We start from the raw sequence: 21,337 nt of genomic DNA, 5'->3' as shown, positions 1-21,337 counted from the left end.
ATCCCCCATGCCGCAGCTAAAGATCCCATGTGCCATAACTAAGACTCAGCACAGCCAAATAAATATTTTAAAAAATAATATTAAATAAAAGTGGTACCAGCCAAGAGATTTGTCCATTTCTAAAAACATAAGCATCAAACTTACAGCAGACTTTTTTTTTAAAGCCCCATAAAACCTCAGTATTATAGATAACTTTGTCCAGAACGATTCCCTTGATGACAATGTCACTGAAGGATTACTAATGTTGCATCATCTGTAAACCCCCTCATAAAAGGAAGACATCCTCGGGCCACCATAGAGGATTGTTTGGACATACTTGGCATTGTACTCAGCATGCTCTACAGTATTGTATGTAGAGGAAACCAGAATTTTGGGTTGACCAAAAAGTTTGTTTGGGTTTTTCCATAAGATGTGATGGAAGAACCTGAACAAACTTTGGCCAACCCAATTAAAGGTTATGTTTGGAAAGCATAAGCTTCTGTTCAGAAGTCAGGTTTAGAGGCTTTTTCTAGTTCTGGTTCAAACAGCACTATCAGGCCCTTGCAGTTGCATTCTGAAACCTGAAATGGAAGTTGATGATGAAACCTACTGCTGCACATGAATAGGTGTGTTTATGAATGAGTCATATTGTGTCATGTCTCCTGTTTTCTTATATCCCCTCCCCACTACCCCTATTTCTATTCCCAACCTCCTGTGAGACATTGGTACTATGAACAAACTCAGGTGCTTGCTAAAGAGAACTCTTTTTTTTTTTTTTGGTTATGCTTCTGTTAGGAGGGAAAATGAAATGACTCTTTGAAAGTACAGTATAAAAATCCACAAAATTATTGAGAGATTGGGAACAGTTGTTGGAAAGTTATTCTGTTTAGTTAGTACTATTTTGGATGAGAAATAGATGACTGACTACAAGTGGTATCTTAGAGCCAAAATACTGTGGGGTTTTGTTTTAAATATTGTTTTTGCAGATGAACACATCTCACATCCTGTGTTGTAGAACATGAAACAGTTTAGCTGGACGAAATAAGTCCAGTTCTGAAACTAGCAGTAATTGAAAATCCTTTGTGAAAGAAAAAGTGTGTCCTGAGTGAGATACTTAGTGTGGACAGGGGAGTGACATACTAGGATCCAGATCATAGCTTTGCTTCTTAACTGGCTGCATGACTCAGGGGAAGTTCTTCATCTTCTCCTCTATACAAGTGGGTTAGTAAAATATTTACTCCCATGGAATTACTAGGATTAAATGGGGTAGATAACATAACGATCATGATCCTGAACACACATTAGTGCCCATATCTCAATAGAAGTTCTGTCCTCCCATTCAGTTAAAAGTAGGATTTTGATTACTTAGCTGAAGGCTGCTCTTTCACGTTGTGTCTAAGATCTTTGTGTTCTTTCTTGCCCATTATATTTCTTGCCCATTGGTGTAGTCGTTAAACTACAACAACTGCCAAAGGAAGTAAACTCCAGCCAGTATGCTTTGTTCTTTCATAAACCATTCTGGTAAAAACAGTAGTTGGATTACCCATGAATTTTCTGTTTCTTTATCTCTTGTTGGCTTGGTTATAAACTTGGTGCAGTCTGTTTGCTAGAAAAACATTCTTGATGAAAACTTTGTTGACTCTCCACTAATGATAATTAGGTTTCTTAATTTTTGTTTCAATGAGTTATTTTTCTGTCCCTGTGTTCTTGAGTTGTTTGGTTTTCTGTACGTTAAGACAATTTTATTTTTTCCTTTTCCCTTTCTAGAACTTGGTTTTACTAAATCACTGTTTTACTTTTTTACTCTCAGCTAATTCCTGTCTCACCTGTCTCACCCCCTCACCCCAAAAAAGCCCACCCCTTCAAAAATGACTGTGAGATGATTTAGGGCATCTTGGCAGATTTAAAGGATAATACAATGGATTTTTTTTTTTACCCATATCCCAGTTCACAAAATGATATATTACAAATATTAAAGCTCACAAAATTTGTCTGCCCTCTTAAGATTTTAAAAGATTGCTGCTAAACTGTGTGGTTTTATCAATTAATGATTGTTTGATTGTGTATGTAAACTCACTTGTTTCAGTCTTCTGTTGCAAAAAGGAGAGTAGGAAATTGAGACACTGGTTAGGGCTGAACCGACTTAAGTTGGTGATTTTGGAATTTCTTGACTTCTGTTCATCTACAGAGCAAGGATGATGATTATATTCTTCTCAATTCTTTGTGGTAATGTAGATTCTTAGTGTACAAGTACATACAGATATCTGAGACATTCGGTAGCTGTTCTTTGTACAGTTTTAGGTATGTCAGTGTTTTAGATCTTAAATGCCTACAGGAACTGGGTGGGAACCACCTCTGTTTTTCTTTATACAGAGCATGTTTGGTAGGACAAACCTATGGGTACAGAATAACTTATCTAAAGGGAAAACACTGGTTGCTCACAAAGGACTGCTATGTAAATTACAGTTCAGTATGGAAAATGGGAAAATTTAAAGCATTCACTTTATAGAGATCTCTAGAGCTAAAATTAGAAAACTTGTTCATTCACTTAGTCATGTCCAGCTCTGCAACTCCATGGACTGCATGCAGCATGCCAAGCTTCCCTGTCCTTCACTTACTCCTGGAGTTTGCTCAAACTCATGTCCATTGAGTGGGTGATGCTGGTGTCCAACCATCTCATTCTCTGTCACCCCTGTCTCCTCCTGCCCTCAATCTTTCTCAGCATCAGGGTCTTCTCCAATGAGTCGGCTCTTCACGTCAGTTGGCCAAAGTATTGGAGCTTTAGCATAAGTCCTTCCAGTGAATATTCAGGGTTGATTTCCTTTAGGATTGACTGGTTGTATCTCCTTGCTGTCCAAGGGACTCTGAAGAGTTTTCTACAGCACCACAGTTCAAAAGCATCAATTCTTTGGTCCTGTTCCTCAGCCTTCTTTATGGTCCAACTCTCATATCCATACATGACTACTGGAAAAACCATGGCTATTGATTATACATACCTTTGTCAGCAAAGTAATGTCTCTGCTTTGTAATAAACTGTCTAGGTTTGTCATAGCTTTCCTTGTAAGGAGCAAGCATCTTTTAATTTTATGGCTGCAGTCACCATCCATAGTGACTTTAGAGCCCAAGAAAAAAAAAATCTGACACTGTTTCCTTGTTTTCCCCTTCTGTTTGCCATGAAGTGTTGGGACCAGATGCTGTATCGTAGTTTTTTGAATGTTGAGGTTTAAGCCAGCTTTTCATTCTCTTCTTTTACCCTCATCAAGAGGCTCATTAGTTTCTCTTAATTTTCTGCCATTAGAATGATATCATCTACGTGTCTGAGGTTGTTGATATTTCTCCCGGCAATCTTGATTCCAGCTTGTGAGTCATCCAGCCTGGCATTTTGCATGATGTACTCTACATAGAAGTTAAATAAAATAAGCTGGATTACAATATACAGTGTTGACGTACTCTTTCTAAATTTTGAACCAGTTCATTGTTCTGTGTCCAGTTCTAACTGGTAAGGTGGTCTGGTATTCCCATCTCTTTTTTAAGAGTTTTCCAAAGTTTGTTGTGATCCACATGACTTCATTCATGTAGTCAATGAAACAGAAGTAGATGTTTTTCCGGAATTCCTTTGCTTTCTCTATGATCCAGCAAATGTTGGCAATTTGATCTGTTTCCTCTGCCTCTTCTAAATCCAGCTTGTACATCTAGAAGTTCTCAGCTCACTTACTGTTGAAGCCTAGCTTGAAAGATTTTGAGCATTACCTTTGATGATAGGAAAAAATATTTTAAATTTATTATTATTATTTTTTTTTGTGATGCTGCTCAGTTTGTGGGATCTTAGTTCCCCAACTAGAAACTGAACCCTGGCCAAGGCCGGTGAAAGCTTGGAATCTTAACCACTAGGCCACCAGGAAACTCCCTAAATATATTTTTAAGTAACTTGTTTAAATGGTATTGGTAAAAACATTAAACAGTAAAAATAATTCTGAAAGTAAAGTAAAAATTAATTGAACTTTAACTATTCAAAGATAATCATTGTTGAAATTTTGGTGATCATTCTTCCAGCCATGTTTTTGTAATGTGTACAATTTACAAGGAAGTCTATATATTGTTCTATTAATAGTAAAATAGTATTATATTCTTTATAGTGCTTCATAATATTATTTTTACTGAACAGTATATCATATACATTTTTCGTAAATAGTAAATATCATCATCATTTTAAATGATTGTATGGAAATTTCATGGTATGTTAGTGCTGCTGCTGCTGCTAAGTCGCTCAGTCGTGTCCGACTCCTAGCGACCCCATGGACTTCAGCCTGCCAGGCTCCTCCGTCCATGGGATCTTCCAGGCAAGAGTACTGGAGTGGGTTGCCATTGCCTTCTCTGATGTTAGTACTAGGATATGCTTAACTTTACTGATGTACTTTTTTTCCACCCTAAAATTTCACTGTTACCAGTAATGCTGTGATGAACATTACTGTTTATACTTTTTAGATTAAAATTTTATTAAGTGAGCGATTCTATTCCTAGGTGTATTTCTAAGAGAAATGAAAACACACATCCACACAGAAATAGCAGCACTGTTCATAATAGCTGAAAGGTGGAAACAACCTAAATGTCCAGTGGGTAAACAAATGTAGTATATCCATTTGATGAAGTATTATTCAGCCAATAATATTGGTTTATGTGTGTTAATTTTATAGTGGCTATATTGCAGTCTTATTGCTTTCAGTAATTTTTAGTGATTTTCCAGGTATATTGTCATGTCAGCTACAAATAATTCTACCTACTCCTTGCTAATATTTACACCTCATTTCATTCTTGTTAAATAACAGTCACAATAGTAGGGATCCTTGTTATATATTTCATTTTCAGAGCAGTGATTTTAAATTACTATGTAATATTTTATCAAGAGTTTGCCACAGCTTATTTCTCTTTTGTTGTATTAAATACTCAAGTAGTTTCAAGATTTCTGTATTTGTAATATAGAATTTAATAGGGCATACAGTTTTCTCATTTTAAGTCATTTTCTTAGAATAAGAATATTTCTCAGGAGTATGTTTGCTGATTGGTTCATTACATAATCAGTATTAAAAGAACAGAGAACAGAAAGTTCAAAATATATTAAGTAAAATGCATACATCTAAATTATTCATTGCCATAGTAAGCCAAAGTTGAAGGAAACCATTTAGGAGAAGGAGTACATAGATGCATAAATGAGCACCTGTATATTTTCATGGAGTAGCTTTTCTGTCTTTTCCTTTTCTCATGCTGTCATTGACAGTTTAAAGCTGTGATGTGTTTCTGTAACACTGGGTATAAATGAGAGTTTTCTGCTTTTAGTATTTATCTAATAATCTGGACAAATTAAGATGAAGGGAAATTTATTTTTATTTTATTTTACTTTTTATTTATTTTTTATTTTTGGGAAATTTAGTTATATTAAAAGTTGCCTTGCATTTTATGGTGGGGGAGTGTTAAAATATCAGCTGTACTACATCATATTACATAAGTATACTGTGGGCATTACTCATGCATAAACGTAGCCCTGTCATTAAAAGGTACCCAACATGTAAGTGCCTATTTACATGTTCACTTCAGGCATCTCAGGATAGTATGGATGTGGAGTTACTTTTTTGTGTGTGGATGTGCTATGTCCGTGGTGGCTCAGAGGTTAAAGCGTCTGCCCCCAATGTGGGAGACCCGGGTTCTATCCCTGGGTCGGGAAGATCCCCTGGAGAAGAAAACGGTAACCCACTCCAGTATTCTTGCCTGGAGAATCCCATGGACAGAGAATCCTGGTAGGCTACAGTCCACAGGGTCGCATAGAGTCGGACAGGACTGAGCGACGGAACGGAATGTGTCATGTACCATGTAGAATATTAGTTCCCCGACCAGGGGTCCAGCCCGCAACCCCTGCCCTGGAAGTGCAGCGTCTTAATCACTGGACCGCCAGGAGTCCTCTAAAGAGTTACTTGTTAATATTGGTTCAGATTTTTATGCCTAATACTACTGTATTATGATTACAAATTTGTAAAGCTTATTTGTGCAGATAAGTAGTAGTTGAGGGGAAGATGGAAAAAGATAATAATTTGTTGGGATGGTAGAATTTTGGATATATTCACCCCATTTTTTGGAGAAGGAAATGGCAGCCCACTCCAATATTCTTGCCTGGAGAATTCCAGTTACAGAGGAGCCTGGTGGGCTATAGTCCATGGGGTCACAGAGAGTCAGACACGACTAAGTGACTAAACGACCACCACTGTTAATAGTACTTTATTATTACTATTCTACTTATATTTTTAAGAATCTTACAGGGGAGAAGGGTGGGGGAAGGGATTGTTGGGTAGATCAGGATTGATATGTACACACTGCTATATTTATTTATTTTATAATTTATTTGTTATTTTTGCTTGTGCTGGGTCTTCATTGACTGCATGTGGGCTTTTCTCTAGTTGCTAAGAACAGGTGCTACTCTCTAGTTGTGGTGCCCAAGCTTCTCATTGTGGTGTCTTCTCCTGTTGCAGAGCACAGGCTCTGGGCACACAGGAGTCAGTAGTTGCCACATGTGGGCTTCAGTAGTTGTGGCTTGTGGGCCCTAGAGCGTGAGCTCAGTAGTTGTGGCACATGGGTTAGTTGCTCTGCAGCATGTGGAATCTTCCCGTACCAGGGATCAAACCCATGTCCCCTTCATTGGCAGGTGGGTTCTTATCCACTTCGCCACCAGGGAAGGCCCACACTGCTGTATTTAAAATAGATAACCAAGGATATCCTTGGTGGTCTAGTGGTTAAGACTGCGTTTCCACTGTGGAGGCTGTGAGTTCAGTCCCTGATCAGGGAACTAAGTTCCCACATGTCACGTGGCAGGGCCAAAACTAAATAACCAACAGGGACCTACTCTATAGCATAGGGAACTCTGCTCAATATTATGTAACAACCTAAATGGGAAAAGAATTTGAAAAAGAATAGATACATGTATATGTAAACTGTATCACTTTGCTGTACACCTGAAACTGTCAAAACATTGTTAACCAACTGTACCCCAGTATAAAATAAAATGTTTAAAAAAGGAATTTTATCAGAACATGGTGGTGGTGGTTTAGTTGCTACGTTGTGTCCCACCTTTTGTAACCCTATGAACTGTAGCCCAGGCTTCTCTGTTCATGGGATTTCCCAGGCAAGAATACTGGAGTGGGTTGCCATTTCCTCCTCCAGGGGATCTTGGTAGATAGCTACTATTATTGATTTTTCTTTGGGACCCATTGGAGAAATTAATTTGATCTTGTTACCAAGAGCCTCTGGGATATTTGAGTATGAGATACTTCTCTTTACTGTGTATATCTCTGCTTTGCTTCAGCATTCTTTCATGCTTTTATTGTCACACAGCATCTCCTTGCTTTATTTTATCTAGGAAATTTTCTGAAAACATGAAATTTTATCCACACTTTTTCTTTTCAAAACTACACTGTGCATTCAGAACAGTTATTTTTGCATTATTAATCAACCCCAAGCGAGTTTTAATCATAATTAATAAATTACATATAATTTGAAGACTTCAATATGATTATCCTTTTTCAATGGTAAATCCAGTGAGTAGAAACACAATGTTAGATTAATATGCATTTTATTCTTTGCTTTACAGTATTTTATTGTTGCTATTTTAAGCACTAATGATTGAATTTGATGTTATAACTCCCTTAGATAAATTCAAAATAACATACTGTGGATAGTAAGGGTACATGTATAGATGGGAAGAAAACAATGTTAAAATTCACATTTAACCTTTCTTTCATTTTCTTAATATATAGTGATTTATTGAGCACCTCCTAAGTACCAGGAACAGTGCTAGGTAATGTTAGTAGTTATCTCAATATCCTTTTTGCCAGTGAAGGCTCAGAGAAGTTCCTTGGCAGAAAGTGATGAAACCAGGAGTCATACCTAGGTTTGTCCAGTTGTACCATTATAGTGCATTACTGTGAATGTAATGGCCCTTATTATCAAATTGCCAACATCCGCTGGATCATGGAAAAAGCAAGAGAGTTTCAGAAAAACATCTATTTCTGCTTCATTGACTGTGCCAAAGCCTTTGACTGTATGGATCACAACAAACTGTGGAAAATTCTGAAAGAGATGGGAATACCAGACCACCTGACCTGCCTCTTGAGAAACCTGTATACAGGTCAGGAAGCAACAGTTAGAACTGGACATGGAAAAACAGACTGGTTCCAAATAGGAAAAGGAGTACGTCAGGGTTGTATATTGTCACCCTGCTTATTTAATTTATATGCAGAGTACATCATGAGGAACTCTGGGCTGCAAGAAGCACAGGCTGGAATCAAGATTGCCGGGAGAAATATCAATAACCTCAGATATGCAGATGACACCACCCTTATGGCAGAAAGTGAAGAGGACCTAAAAAGACTCTTGATGAAAGTGAAAGAGGAGAGTGAAAAAGTTGGCTTAAAGCTCAACATTCAGAAAACTAAGATCATGGCATCTGGTCCCGTCACTTCATGGGAAATAGATGGGGGAACAGGGGAAACAGTGTCAGACTTTATTTTTTTGGGCTCCAAAATCACTGCAGATGCTGATTGCAGCCAGGAAATTAAAAGATGCTTACTCCTTGGAAGGAAAGTTATGACCAACCTAGATAGCATATTAAAAAGCAGAGACATTACTTTGCCAACCAAGGTCCGTCTAGTCAAGGCTATGGTTTTTCCAGTGGTCTTATATGGATGTGAGAGTTGGACTCTGAAGAAAGCTGAGTGCCGAAGAATTGATGCTTTTGAACTGTGGTGTTGGAGAAGACTCTTGAGAGTCCCTTGGACTGCAAGGAGATCCAACCAGTCCATTCTAAAGGAGATCAGTCCTGGGTGTTCATTGGAAGGACTGATGCTAAAGCTGAAACTCCAATACTTTGGCCACCTCGTGCGAAGAGTTGACTCACTGGAAAAGACTCTGATGCTGGGAGGGATTGGGGGCGGGAGGAGAAGGGGATGACAGAGAATGAGATGGCTGGATGGCATCACCGACTCTGTGGACATGAGTTTGAGTGAACTCCGGGAGTTGATGATGGACAGGAGTGCTGTAATTCATGGGGTCGCAAAGAGTTGGACACAACTGAGCGACTGAACTGAACTGAACTGAATGGCCCTTGTTAATTTTAATCATCAGAGGCTCTCAGTAATTTAAAATGTCAGTTGTTGAATGTGAACAGTTAGTTAGAATTAATTGTGTTCATCTGTTTTTTTTTTTTTTTGACTCTACTGTGTGGTGTGTGGGATCTTAGTTTCCTGACCGGGATCGAATCTATGCCCCTTGCACTGGAAGTCGGGGTCTTAACCACTGGACCGTCAGTTCATCTAAAGTGTGTCTTAATTTTTTTTTCACCGTGCCGCACCGCTTGCAGTTCTTTGACCACGGAGTGAACTCGGGTCTTGAGCAGTGAGAGTACAGAGTCCTAACCCTTGATTTCCAGGGAATTCCCAACTTTGTTCTCTTAACCTTTATGTTCCTCCTCCACAGCTTTCCTCTGGTATATATTAATATATATTTGAATAAATTTTATTTTTAAATTTGTTTATTTGGCTACAGCAAGTCTTCATTGCAGCACTTGGAATTTTTGATCTTCCATATTCGTTGAGGCATGCAGAATCTTTAGTTGTGGTATTCAGACTGTTGGTTGAGATATGCAACCAACTAAAACTCTTAGATACAGCATATGGATCTAGTTCCCTAACCAGGAATGGAACCTGGGTCCCCTGCATTGGGAACTCAGAGTCTTAGCCACTGGACCATCAGGGAATTCCCTAAATGAATTTTTAATCATAACAATCTGAATAATAATAATAGGTAATTATAATTAGTTTGGGAGGGATGTTAAAGTGAATCCCCTTTCCCAGGATATCAGTATGGTGAGAGCTGGGAGGAAAGATAAGACAATTCTTGTTCATTTCTTTGTCTTGAAATACAGTTTTCACTATGGAATGATGTTGACAGAGATGGGAAGCAGATGAAAGTCTTGGGATTTACAAGAACTTCAGTATTTTACTAATAATCAATTTTTCAAATCCTTAGTTTTCTTGGAGATGTAAAATAGGGAAATCTGTAGCTTTGGAATCATGATGGTTGATGGAGAGACATCTGAATTACAGTTTTTTAAGTGGTTGCATTTCAAATTTGTGCATATGCTGCGCATCCATGCCCATCTTTGTTTCTGCTTAAACCTCTGCCCTTGGAGGGTGGGCTTTTAAAACATCTATCACTTAGCCACAGTGACACCTACTGGTGAAAGCCTTTGCCATCTTCGTGTAGATTGCCCTGTGCAATTAAGGGCTTCCCTGGTAGCTCAGCTGGTAAAGACTCCGCCTGTAAGGCAGGAGACCCTGGTTCAATTCCTGGGTTGGGAAGATCTGCTGGAGAAGGGATAGGCTACCCACTCCAATATTCTGGGGTTTCCCTGGTGGCTCAGCTGGTGAAGAATCTGCCTGCAGTGCAGGAGACCTGGGTTTGATCCGTGGGTTGGGAAGATCCCCTGGAGAAGTGAAAGCCTACCCACTCAAGTATTCTGACCTGGAGATTTCCATCGAATGTATAGCCCATGGGGTCACAAAGAGTCAGACAGGACTGAGCAACTTTCACTGAGGAATTATTTTCATACTTTCTGAACACTGTTAATATACCAAAAAATGGGAAGATGCATAGACTAATTTTTTTCCTGCTCTGTAGGTGTTTTTAATGGTAAAAGTTACAGAATTATACTATAGAAAATAAGAGAAAGAGAAGGGAAAAAACAAAATAGCACTGCCCATTGCAGTCATCAATTTGGTGTGACCAAATTGCTCTGCTTGATATAAATTTTAATGTATGTGTTTCTTTAGCATAACTTTTCTTAGTATGCCTGTAATGTGTTTCTTGGTTTGTTCAGTAATAATGTAGCATAAGCATTTTTTTTAGGTTGTTGTAATATATATAACCCTATCATTAAAGAATAATATAGTATAAGCATTTATTCTGAGTTCAATTAATCATAATGTTGCTGACTGCCTAGTAGTCCATCTGGTTACTTGAACAGTTTATTTACATTTTAATCCATTTCTTGTGTTGCTGTTGTAAATCATTTGATGAATGTCTCTTCAAATTACTCTTTCCATGTGTTTGCTAAGTTGCCTCAGTTGTGTCTGACTTTGCAACCCTGTGGACTGTAGCCCGCCAGGCTCCTCTGTCCATGGGATTCTCCAGGCAAGAATACTGGAGTGGGTTGCCATTTCCTCCTCCAGGGGATCTTCCCATCCCAGGGATCAGGTCTTCTGCATTGGCACACAGGTTCTTTACCACTAGCGCCACCTGGAAAGCCTGACATTTTCCATAGTTGGATTTTTTTCAACGATGAGCATTTTTATGTACTCTGACCTTTCCCCAAATAAGTCATTGTTGTTGGCTGTGCTGGGTCTTTGTTGCGGTGTGCAGGCTTAGTTGTTCTCCAGCGTGTGAGATCTTAGCTCCTCCACCAGGGATCAAACCCACGTCCCCTGCATTGGAAGATGGATTCTTAATCACTGGACCATTCGGGAAGTCCCATTAATCCTAAATACTTTTTTACCCATGCCTTTTTCTTTACTGGAACCACTGTCCTAATTTAGACTTTTATTACCTCTCATTATTATCAGATGGACTAACTAGTATATTCCATTTTTTCCCTTCTAACACTCTCCCTCCCAACTCTAATACTTCTCTTAATAGAGTGTTTTATTATCACTTTATTATACAAATTATAGGACAGATATTATACTTGTTGGTTTCATTTTGTGTCTTCCCAAGTGAGATAATGAAACTGGCAAGCTCTGCAATGGCTAGGATTATATCTAACTCTCTCCAGAGCTTAGTATAGTATCTGGCACATGTCCTTATTTGTTGGGTTAAATATTAGTCACATCTTAAAGACATGCCCTATAGTGCCAATGTGCCCTACACACATGGCTGATGTATGAAAGTGCTTATCTATCATACTCTCTCTACCATCACCTTTTTAAAAAAAAATCAGTCATTTAAATATCTGTCTTGCATCTAATAATATCATATATTTTGAAGTTCATCTCTTCACCTACATCCTCCCTCTACTCCACCATCATCCCACACCCCACTACATTCCTTTATGCTGCTCGTAGTCTTCCCTTTGCCTGGAACTACCCTTCCCTTGCCAACATTCTTCACTTGGCTAACTCCTATGCATTTTTTTGAAGTTTGGCCCAAATCTTGGTTCCTTTAGGAAGCAAGCCTTCTCTGAAATTCTAGACTGGAGAAATTACCCTTTTCAGCTCTGGAAAATCTTTGAATGGCTTTTAGTGTGAGGTTTATATCATTATTTTGAAATTATCTGTTTCTCTCTTCTCTAGTGAACTACAAGCTCTTCCACAGTGAAAACTGTTTCTTTGAATCTTCAGAGCTTAGTGTAGTACCTGGATCAGTAGACAGCAAATAATAAACATTTTTACAGATTGCCATTAGGGAGTCCACATGGCACTGTAGGGATAAGGTCTTAAGGAAGTTTGTATATAGGAAACCCTATAAATGATCATTTATACATGTCTATGGGTATAAAATACGCTATGATGATTAAGTAACAGGAAATATTTAATGTGTAATTAAGTAAGTTTAGAAGCAAGATATATATGTATATCGGAGAAGGCAATGGCAAGCCACTCCAGTACTCTTGCCTAGAAAATCCCATGGATGGAGGAGCCTGGTAGGCTGCAGTCCGTAGGATCGCTAAGGGTCGGACACGACTGAGCGACTTCACTTTCACTTTTCATTTTCACACATTGGAGAAGGAAATGGCAACCCACTCCAGTGTTCTTGCCTGGAGAATCCCAGGGACGGGGGAGCCTGGTGGGCTGCCGTCTATGGGGTCACACAGACTCGGACACGACTGAAGTGACACAGCAGCAGCAGCAGCATATATATATATATGAATTTTTATAGAGCATAACTTACTGATGAATTAGCCAGGGCTTGCATTCTGGAACTGAAGGAAATTAAATTCTGGTGCCCATTCTTTATTCTTTAAAAGTTTTTCATTTATTTATGTTTGGGTGCACTAGGTCTTTGTTGCTGCACCCAGGCTTTCTCTAGCTACCTCGAAGGGGGCTGCTCTTTATTGCAGTGCTCGGGCTTCTGTACTTGCAGCACACAGGCTCAGTAGTTGTCACTGGCTGAGTTGCTCTGTAGCACGTGGGGTCTTTCCAGACCAAGGATCGAACCCATATACGCTGCACTGGCAAATGATTCCTATACACTGTGCCACCAGGGAAATCCACTGTACCACCACAGGAAATCCTGTGGAGGTTTGTATTTCTTGATTTGGAGCCTTATTCTGGATACCTTGTTCCTCATGTATTGTTACCAGTATTCTGTTTCAACATAACTGAAAACACACACACATTTTGTGGTGTGAGATATTCTTCTCTGAGTTAAATCCGTTGTGTAAAATGAAACATTGAGAAAACCCAGTGTGTGCTTAATCTAGGTATAGTTCTCAAGTTTAGTCTTACTGTATTAATACTTAACGAATTAAAGAACACAGTGTTCCCAAAGTCATTTCAGAAAGCAAATAAATAAGTGTATGGGAACCACCCTTTTGGAAATTATTGAGAAGGTTCTTATTTCATCTTATTTTAGTATTACCCAGGTTTTTTCCTCAGAGAAGAATAGGGTGTTTAACTTGCCATGTGGTGGTCTTGAAAGTTCATAACTTCAGCACACTTCTTCACTTTGAGGAAACTAAAAAAGTGCGTAACTGCCATGGCTATTTCAGAAACTGATGCTCGAGGCAACCACTGAGTTGGGCAAGACTGTCATTAAGCTGTGCCTTTGGTTTACTAGTTATTTTAATCATGGAAAGGAAAATCTTTAATTTATTTCATTGCCTAACCAGTACCACATTTTAAGATAAAACTGTTCTTATTCTAAAACTGTTATTAAAAGAGGCAGGAAACAGATTCTGGTCTGATGTTGATACTCTGTTGACATTTTATCCCTTCTTTTTGTTAAATGAAGTTCAAAATTGTTCATTCTATCTAACACCATCCTCAGTTTTCTTAGTTTGAAAAAAATAGAAATCACTGTAGGGGTGCAGGAGGATATTAATTTTTGACTGTCCATTTTGTAAGAATTGAAAGAGGGTTAGAGATTTAGTAGTTCTGATATCTAAATTTATTATTCTTATGTTTCAATAAAATGGAGAAAGGTTTGCTTCTTTTGAGTTGATTGGGACAAGGGAGAACTTTGAGGACTGGTGAAGAGGAACTCAAAAGCCTCTTGATGAAAGTGAAAGAGGAGAGTGAAAAGGTTGGCTTGAAGCTCAACATTCAGAAAACAAAGATCATGGCATCTGGTCCCATCACTTCATGGGAAATAGATGGGGAAACAGTGGAAACAGTGTCAGACTTTATTTTTGGGGGCTCCAAAATCACTGTGGATGCTGATTGCAGCCATGAAATTAAAAGGCGCTTACTCCTTGGAAGGAAAGTTATGACCAACCTTGATAGCATATTAAAAAGCAGAGACATTACTTTGCCAACCAAGGTCCGTCTAGTCAAGGCTATGGTTTTTCCAGTGGTCATGTATGGATGTGAGAGTTGGACTGTGAAGAAAGCTGATCGCCGAAGAATTGATGCTTTTGAACTGTGGTGTTGGAGAAGATGCTTGAGAGTCCCTTGTACTGCAAGGAGATCCAACCAGTCCATTCTAAAGGAGATCAATCAATTCTGGGTGTTCATTGGAAGGACTGATGCTAAAGCTGAAACTCCAATACTTTGGCCACCTCATGCGACGAGTTGACTCACTGGAAAAGACTCTGATGCTGGGAGGGATTGGGGGCGGGAGGAGAAGGGGACGACAGAGAATGAGATGGCTGGATGGCATCACCGACTCTGTGGACGTGAGTTTGAGTGAACTCCGGGAGTTGGTGATGGACAGGGAGGCCTGGCGAGCTGTGATTCATGGGGTCGTGCAGAGTCGGACACGACTGAGCGGAACTGAACTGAACTGAACTGAACTGAAGTTGCTTCTCAAATTTTAATGGAGTTAGTTTAGCTTGAAAAATAGGTCAAAGAAGATGAATTGCTTATATGCACCACAATTTTATCTTGTTTCTAAAGACCTATTATAGATAGTCGGATCTATAGTTTTATAAATTTCTCTTCTGAAGGTAATTTTTGGTAGGTAACCATTGGCAATACTAACTAGCATCCTACCTTACCTGCTGAGCTGTTAGGGCTTATTTTAAAGGATAAATTCTCCATCCCCACTAGGGGGAGTTTCCACTTGGCCACACATAATTTTTAAGCAGAATGAAAATATTGGTGTATCTTGTTCTATGATTTTTCACTGTGTTTTTTCCACAAGGTATTTTCCTAATAGTAATAGATGCAGTGTATTGAATGTTTGCTGTGTGACAGCACAATGTTTCCTATGTTATGCTCAGCAACTTCCATATTTGTTTTTCACAGTAACTTTATGAGATTGATAATATTTCATCCCAATTTTACTGATGGGGAAATTGATAAGTGGAGAAGTTATTTGATCATTACCAAAAAAGCTAATTGTAGTGCAGGGACTCATATCTAGGGTCAGTCTTACTTCTAAACTGGTTCTTAACCTGTGCTCCAGTACTTCCCAGTTTTAATTCTGCCAGTATCATGGAAATCTCAAAATATTCAAATTAAATTTATTTTAATATGATAAGCTGGTGCTGAGAAGTGGTAGAGTGAGAAACAAAGCACAGGGGGAGCTGCTCATTAGGTGCTGTGACTCAGAATTATGTTGATTAGCTGATAACATAAATGGCATTACTTTGAGAGAAGGATAACTTAGGCATGGTATTGGATTTTTTTTCCTTTTGCAGCTTGAGGCAGTTGTAAAATAACTTAATGTAGCTTTTTAAAACTGTATTCTATAGTATTTTTTCATTTGGTGAAATTTTAACTGTTAATGTTTTTGGCATTGTGCTTTGTACCATTTTTTAAATAAAAATTAAAAAAAGAAAAAAAAGAATTATGTTGATTAGCTGAAAAGAGTTGATGAGGTATAGAAGTCAAGAGCCTAGGTTTCTAGGTGTTTATTTAATTAGTTTCTACCCCATTTATTTAGTTTCCTTCTTTATAAAATAGATAAAGTAGGCCAGTTCACCTCTCTCCATTTATTAGAATCTTAAGTATGGATATAGAGTTTTAAACTTATTTGCAAAATGCTTTCATAGGTGAATGCTTATTGATAGTAGATTTGAAAGCTGGAGAAGAATGTTAGCTCTTCCTTTAAACCATTGCTTCTGTCTATTGGCCTAGAGCAGTGTTTGAAAATGTCAAATGTGACCCATTCAGTTCAGTTCAGTTCAGTCGCTCAGTTGTGTCCGACTCTTTGCGACCCCATGAACCACAGCTCGCCAGGCCTCCCTGTCCATCACCAACTCCCGGAGTTCACTCAAACTCATGTCCATCGAGTCGGTGATGCCATCCAGCCATCTCATTCTCTGTCGTCCCCGTCTCCTCCTACCCCCAATCCCTCCTAGCATCAGACTCTTTTCCAGTGAGTCAACTCGTAGCATGAGGTGGCCAAAGTATTGCAGTTTCAGCTTTAGCATCAGTCCTTCTAATGAACACCCAGGATTGATCTCCTTTAGAATGGACGGGTTGGATCTCCTTGCAGTCCAAGGGACTCTCAAGCGTCTTCTCCAGCACCACAGTTCAAAAGCATCAATTCTTAAGCGATCAGCTTTCTTCACAGTCCAACTCTCACATCCATATAAGACCACTGGAAAAACCATAGCCTTGACTAGACGGACCTTGGTTGAGAAAGTAATGTCTCTGCTTTTTAATATGCTATCTAGACTGGTCATAACTTTCCTTCCAAGGAGTAAGCGACCCATTAGTAACTCATAAAATCATATACGGTCATGACAAGCATTAAAGGGAAAAAAATATATATATATATATAGTCTAGAAAATTTCAGAATACACTGCTTAGCATAAGGACAGACACTTTTGTGAAACTATTTTTTCAATTATTTATATATGTACTAGATTACATTGTCAAATATATATATTTTTATTGTGTGTTGAAAGTTTGAAAAGCTTGAAAAACACTGTCCTGGAACTTTGTAGAATTTATCTGTTTTAATTTTACCAGGAGAGAAATTATAGTGAGTTTAAGACGAATTTATCTTGAAAAGGAAATGACATCGAGTAACAGAATGTATGTATGGTGTTTTCTTCTGTTTTGTAGCATTCTGAAAAGCATCTAATCCCAAACCAAAACCTTCCTGGCATGTATATAGCTAGCTACACAGAATTAACTTTGAGGACTTTGCTGGTGGTCTAGTGGTTAAGACTCTGTATTTCTGCTGCGGGGGGCTTGGGTTTGATTCCTGGCTAGGGAACTAAGATCCCATATGCTGTTCCACATAGCCAAAAAGAAAAATAACTAAATTTGACCTCAGCTCTTTCGTTTTCTCTGTGTGTCACCATTTATAATATGCATGTACTGTTTCCTGCTGAATATTCAGAACAATATTTTGCTCATTTCAGGAAGTTTCCCCTTTCTGGTTTTGAATAGTTTCTAGTTTAGAGTCCCGTAAAGTCTTATTTTTAGTCAATTCCATTTTGTTGGTTCCATAATACTTTAGCTCTGGAATGAGTAAGAGATTTGTTGTAACCTCTTTCTATAACAGTATGTAACTTTATCTCATTCTTTTTAATGCATATATAGTAGTCCACATAAGTTTATTATAATTTACTTAACTAGTTCAGCAGTGATGTACATTTTGATTTATTTCCAGTATTTTGTTATAAGGCTACAGAATACTGTCACGTGTGTTTGTGTTCTCATGAATATATACATAGGACATTGTGATTGAAAGTGAAATTTCTTTGAAGATGTGCACTTAAATTTTAATGATATTGCCAAATTGACCTTCAAAAAGATCATACAGAGAGTTTCCTGGCAGTCCAGTGGTTAGGACTCTGCACTTTCATTGCCAAGGGCCCAAGTTCAGTCCCTGGTTGGGAAACTAAGATCCCGCAAGCTACACAGATCAGGTGCACCCCCCCCAAAAAAAAAACAAAGGTTACATTATAATTTATCACCACCTACCACTGAGCCATCTGGGAAGCCCTGTATCTTTGCCGGTGCTGTGCATTGTTAGAGTTTTAACTTTTGTAACCTGGTAGGTTAAAACAATCATAAAAGTCAAATAGAATTGTGTTTTAAAATTTGAGAATGAGCATGTTTCATATACTTATTGTTTCTTTGTCTCTGCAGTGCTGATTTTTGAGATTTCAAGTATAGGCAATATCAGTGAAGGTGACTTCAAAGTTTTGAAGAAATGGTGCTGTAAAAGTCAAGTGTCACTGTGGCTGTGATGATATCTGTGGCTATGATGACCTTCCCACCTTGACCCTTGTACTCTCTTAATTTCAGGTGATCATGGAGCTCAGCTTGGCCTCCATGGGGCTGGTGGTGATGGAATACATGATGACCCAACAGGTGGAGAGGAAGGAGAGAACAGCCCAGATCCCCAACCCCAAGCTGGTCGGAGAACCCGGCGGGAAGCATGCACCTGCCCTTACTGTAAAGATAGTGAAGGAAGGTAAGTTGATTCAGCCGTTCTCTTTAAGAGTGTAAGGATGAAGAATTAATAGATTAGGAGATAAAAATAAGTGGGTTTTTGGTTTTTTTTTTAAACTTTAAGACTTGGCAGGGTTACGCAGGGATCAGAGATAGTACAGTGCATTTGGTTAGGTCATATGTGGTCTTGGTTCCAACTCTGTTCCTTTTCATCAACTCTTAGACCTTGGACCTTCAGAGATGCCTGCTTTCTGTTAGAGACAAGGAAGTCAGATGGAGCCAAATGGTCAAATGATTGTTACTTTATGTCTGTTTTGAGATATTTGTTTGGTTTTTTTTACTCTTTAAAAAAATTCTGTTGGTGAGATGATTTTAACAAGATAGCTTATAAAACAGCCTGGCAAAGAAACAGAAACATACCTATTGTAATGGTTATTTTATGGTCACTGTGTGAAAATCAGGAGTTTCTTTTTTTCCCCCCTCAAAATAAAACTACTTATTCTGGGTAGAAAATTCTTCAATTAAATGATCTAGTATCTCCTACAAAACAGATTTCTGATATATTTTTCTCATTAGTATACTGGCTATACAATATTATCTCTGAAGAGTTCCAGGTTATTTCCTTTTTCTTCAAGTCACTGACTTTGAAAGAGAATATAAAGTCATATAGGTTTTTAATTGCCTTTGAAAAAATGTCTGTTAAAGGTTTGCCCCATTAAAAATAAGCACAGGGGACTTCCCTGGTGATCCAGTGGTTAAGAATCTGCCTTGCAGTACAGGGGACTCAGCTTGATTCCTGGTCAGGTAACTAAGGTCCCACGTGCTGCTGAGCAACTATGCTTACACGTTACAACTGGAGAGTCCGTGGGACACAGTGAAAGATCCTACGTGCCGCAGCTTAAGACCTGACATAGCTGAATAAATAAATAAATACTAAAAAAATAATAATATGCACAGAGTTTCCCTGGTGGCTCCGTGGTAAAGAATCTGCCTGCCAACAGGAGACATAGGTTCAATCCCTGATCTGGGCAGATCCCACAAGCTGTATCGGATGCCACAACTATTGAGCCTGTGCCCTTGAGCCCCATGCCCTGCAACAAGAAAAACCACTGCATCTAGGGAATAACCCCTGCTCATTGCAGCTAGAGAACCTCCACACAGCAGGCACAGCCAAAAGTAAAGAGATCAAATTTTTTTAAAAAAGAACTTAAGAAAAAAATAAGCACAAAAATAAGAAATGTACCAAAACAAAAAACAATTTGAATTCTTTGTAGGTTACCCTACATTATGGGAAAAACCTGAATCAAAAACACTTGAGTACATGGACTTCCCAGGTGATCCAGTGGTTAAGATTGTGCACTTACATTGTAGGGAGCATGGGTTTGATCCCTGGTCGGGGAATTAAGATTCTACATGCTGCATAGCAACCCCCCCCAAAATTAATTAAAAGGGGAAAAAAAACTCTTGAGTACAATAGAGTTTCCCTCTCACAAAGCTTCAAGTGGATTTAAGTTTTTGAAAGAAATCCTGTGATTTCCACATAAGTGTGATTTCGTTTCTGTTATGTTTTTTTTCCTACTACTCTGCTAATGTGTGCTGTTAAAACCCAAGGCAAATCTCTTTTGGAAATCTCCATAGTGCCCACTAATGGATCACACATGGTACAAATTGGTTTGGCAAAAACATTTCAGAATTGATTTCCTGAGAGGAGCTTAGGATTTGCTCCATATAGGGAATTTTTTTTTTTTTTTTAACATACATTGAATTAGTTACGGTCCTTATTTCCTCTCTTTAAACTTTTTTCCATCCCATCTTCTTCCACTGATGTCTGTCATATTACTCTATCTTTTCAGCTTTTAATCTTTACCTTTTGGCTTTTGACCTTTATTTTGGAGAAAGGAAAGCTTTGTAGTTGTAAAATATTATGTTTTAAAGTTCTCCACCAAGTGCTTAATGGAGAGACCCTTTGTTCACTAAATAAGTTCCCAGTCAAAAATATCATCACATCACCATATTCACAGTGGCTTCCATGGAAAATTCGTGTATTGAGACTTAACATCCAGAAAAATACAGAAAATGCCTCATAGATTTCACAAGTCACCTTGAAAATGACATCACACATCAGAATTGACTATAAAGATTTAGCTGTTGATACTAAAAGTGAAGGCTTTGGGGAATTCCCTGGTGGTCCAGTAATTAAGACTCTGCACTTCCACTGCAGGGGGCACAAGTTTGGTCCCTGATCCAGGGACTAAGATCCATCCCGCATGCCATAAACAAATTAAAAAAAATAAAATGAAGGCATTTGTGTGTGTGTGTGTATTGAGAAGTCTTTTTTCTTTTTGTAAACTGCACATATCTAAGTGCACATTTTGATGTTTATTAATTTATTTATAGCTACACTAGGTCTTTGTGGCTCTGTCGTGGGCTTTCTTTTATTGTGATTGGGGGCTACGCTTTGCTGTGGTGCACCGGCTTCTCATTGCAGTGGCTTCTCTTGTTGCAGAGCATGGGCTCTAGGGCCCGCAGACTTCAATAGTTGCAACTCCTGGGCTCTAGAGCACAGGCTCAGTAGTTGTCGCACTGGACTTAGTTGCCCCGTGGCATGTGGGACCTTCCCAGAACAGGTATCGAACTAAGTTGACAGGCAGATTCCTTTTTTTTTGTTTTTTAATAAAAAACTTGGATTAGTTTTGAGTGGGTCCAGTAATTACTGTGGATACTTTATGACTCTAGTTTTTGTCTC

The 21,337-nt window shown here is 38.6% G+C and overlaps 1 protein-coding gene across 1 annotated transcript in view; it reads left to right on the top strand.

Moving 5' to 3' along the window:
• SP1 (Sp1 transcription factor) overlaps positions 1–21,337 on the top strand; it is a 37,694-nt gene that overhangs the window by 12,650 nt on the left and 3,707 nt on the right. The window contains exon 4 of the mRNA XM_055394382.2: positions 18,445–18,613. Coding sequence (XP_055250357.1) covers positions 18,445–18,613 — 169 coding nt within the window. The remainder of the gene's footprint in view (positions 1–18,444; positions 18,614–21,337) is intronic.

This window comes from Moschus berezovskii, chromosome 6 (genome assembly GCF_049115385.1).
Source record: "Moschus berezovskii isolate FMDL1 chromosome 6, NW_MosBer_1.0, whole genome shotgun sequence".
Classification (NCBI taxonomy): Eukaryota; Metazoa; Chordata; class Mammalia; order Artiodactyla; family Moschidae; genus Moschus; species Moschus berezovskii.
Note: the sequence above shows the minus strand (reverse complement) of the source record. Positions and strands in the feature narration are given on the sequence as shown.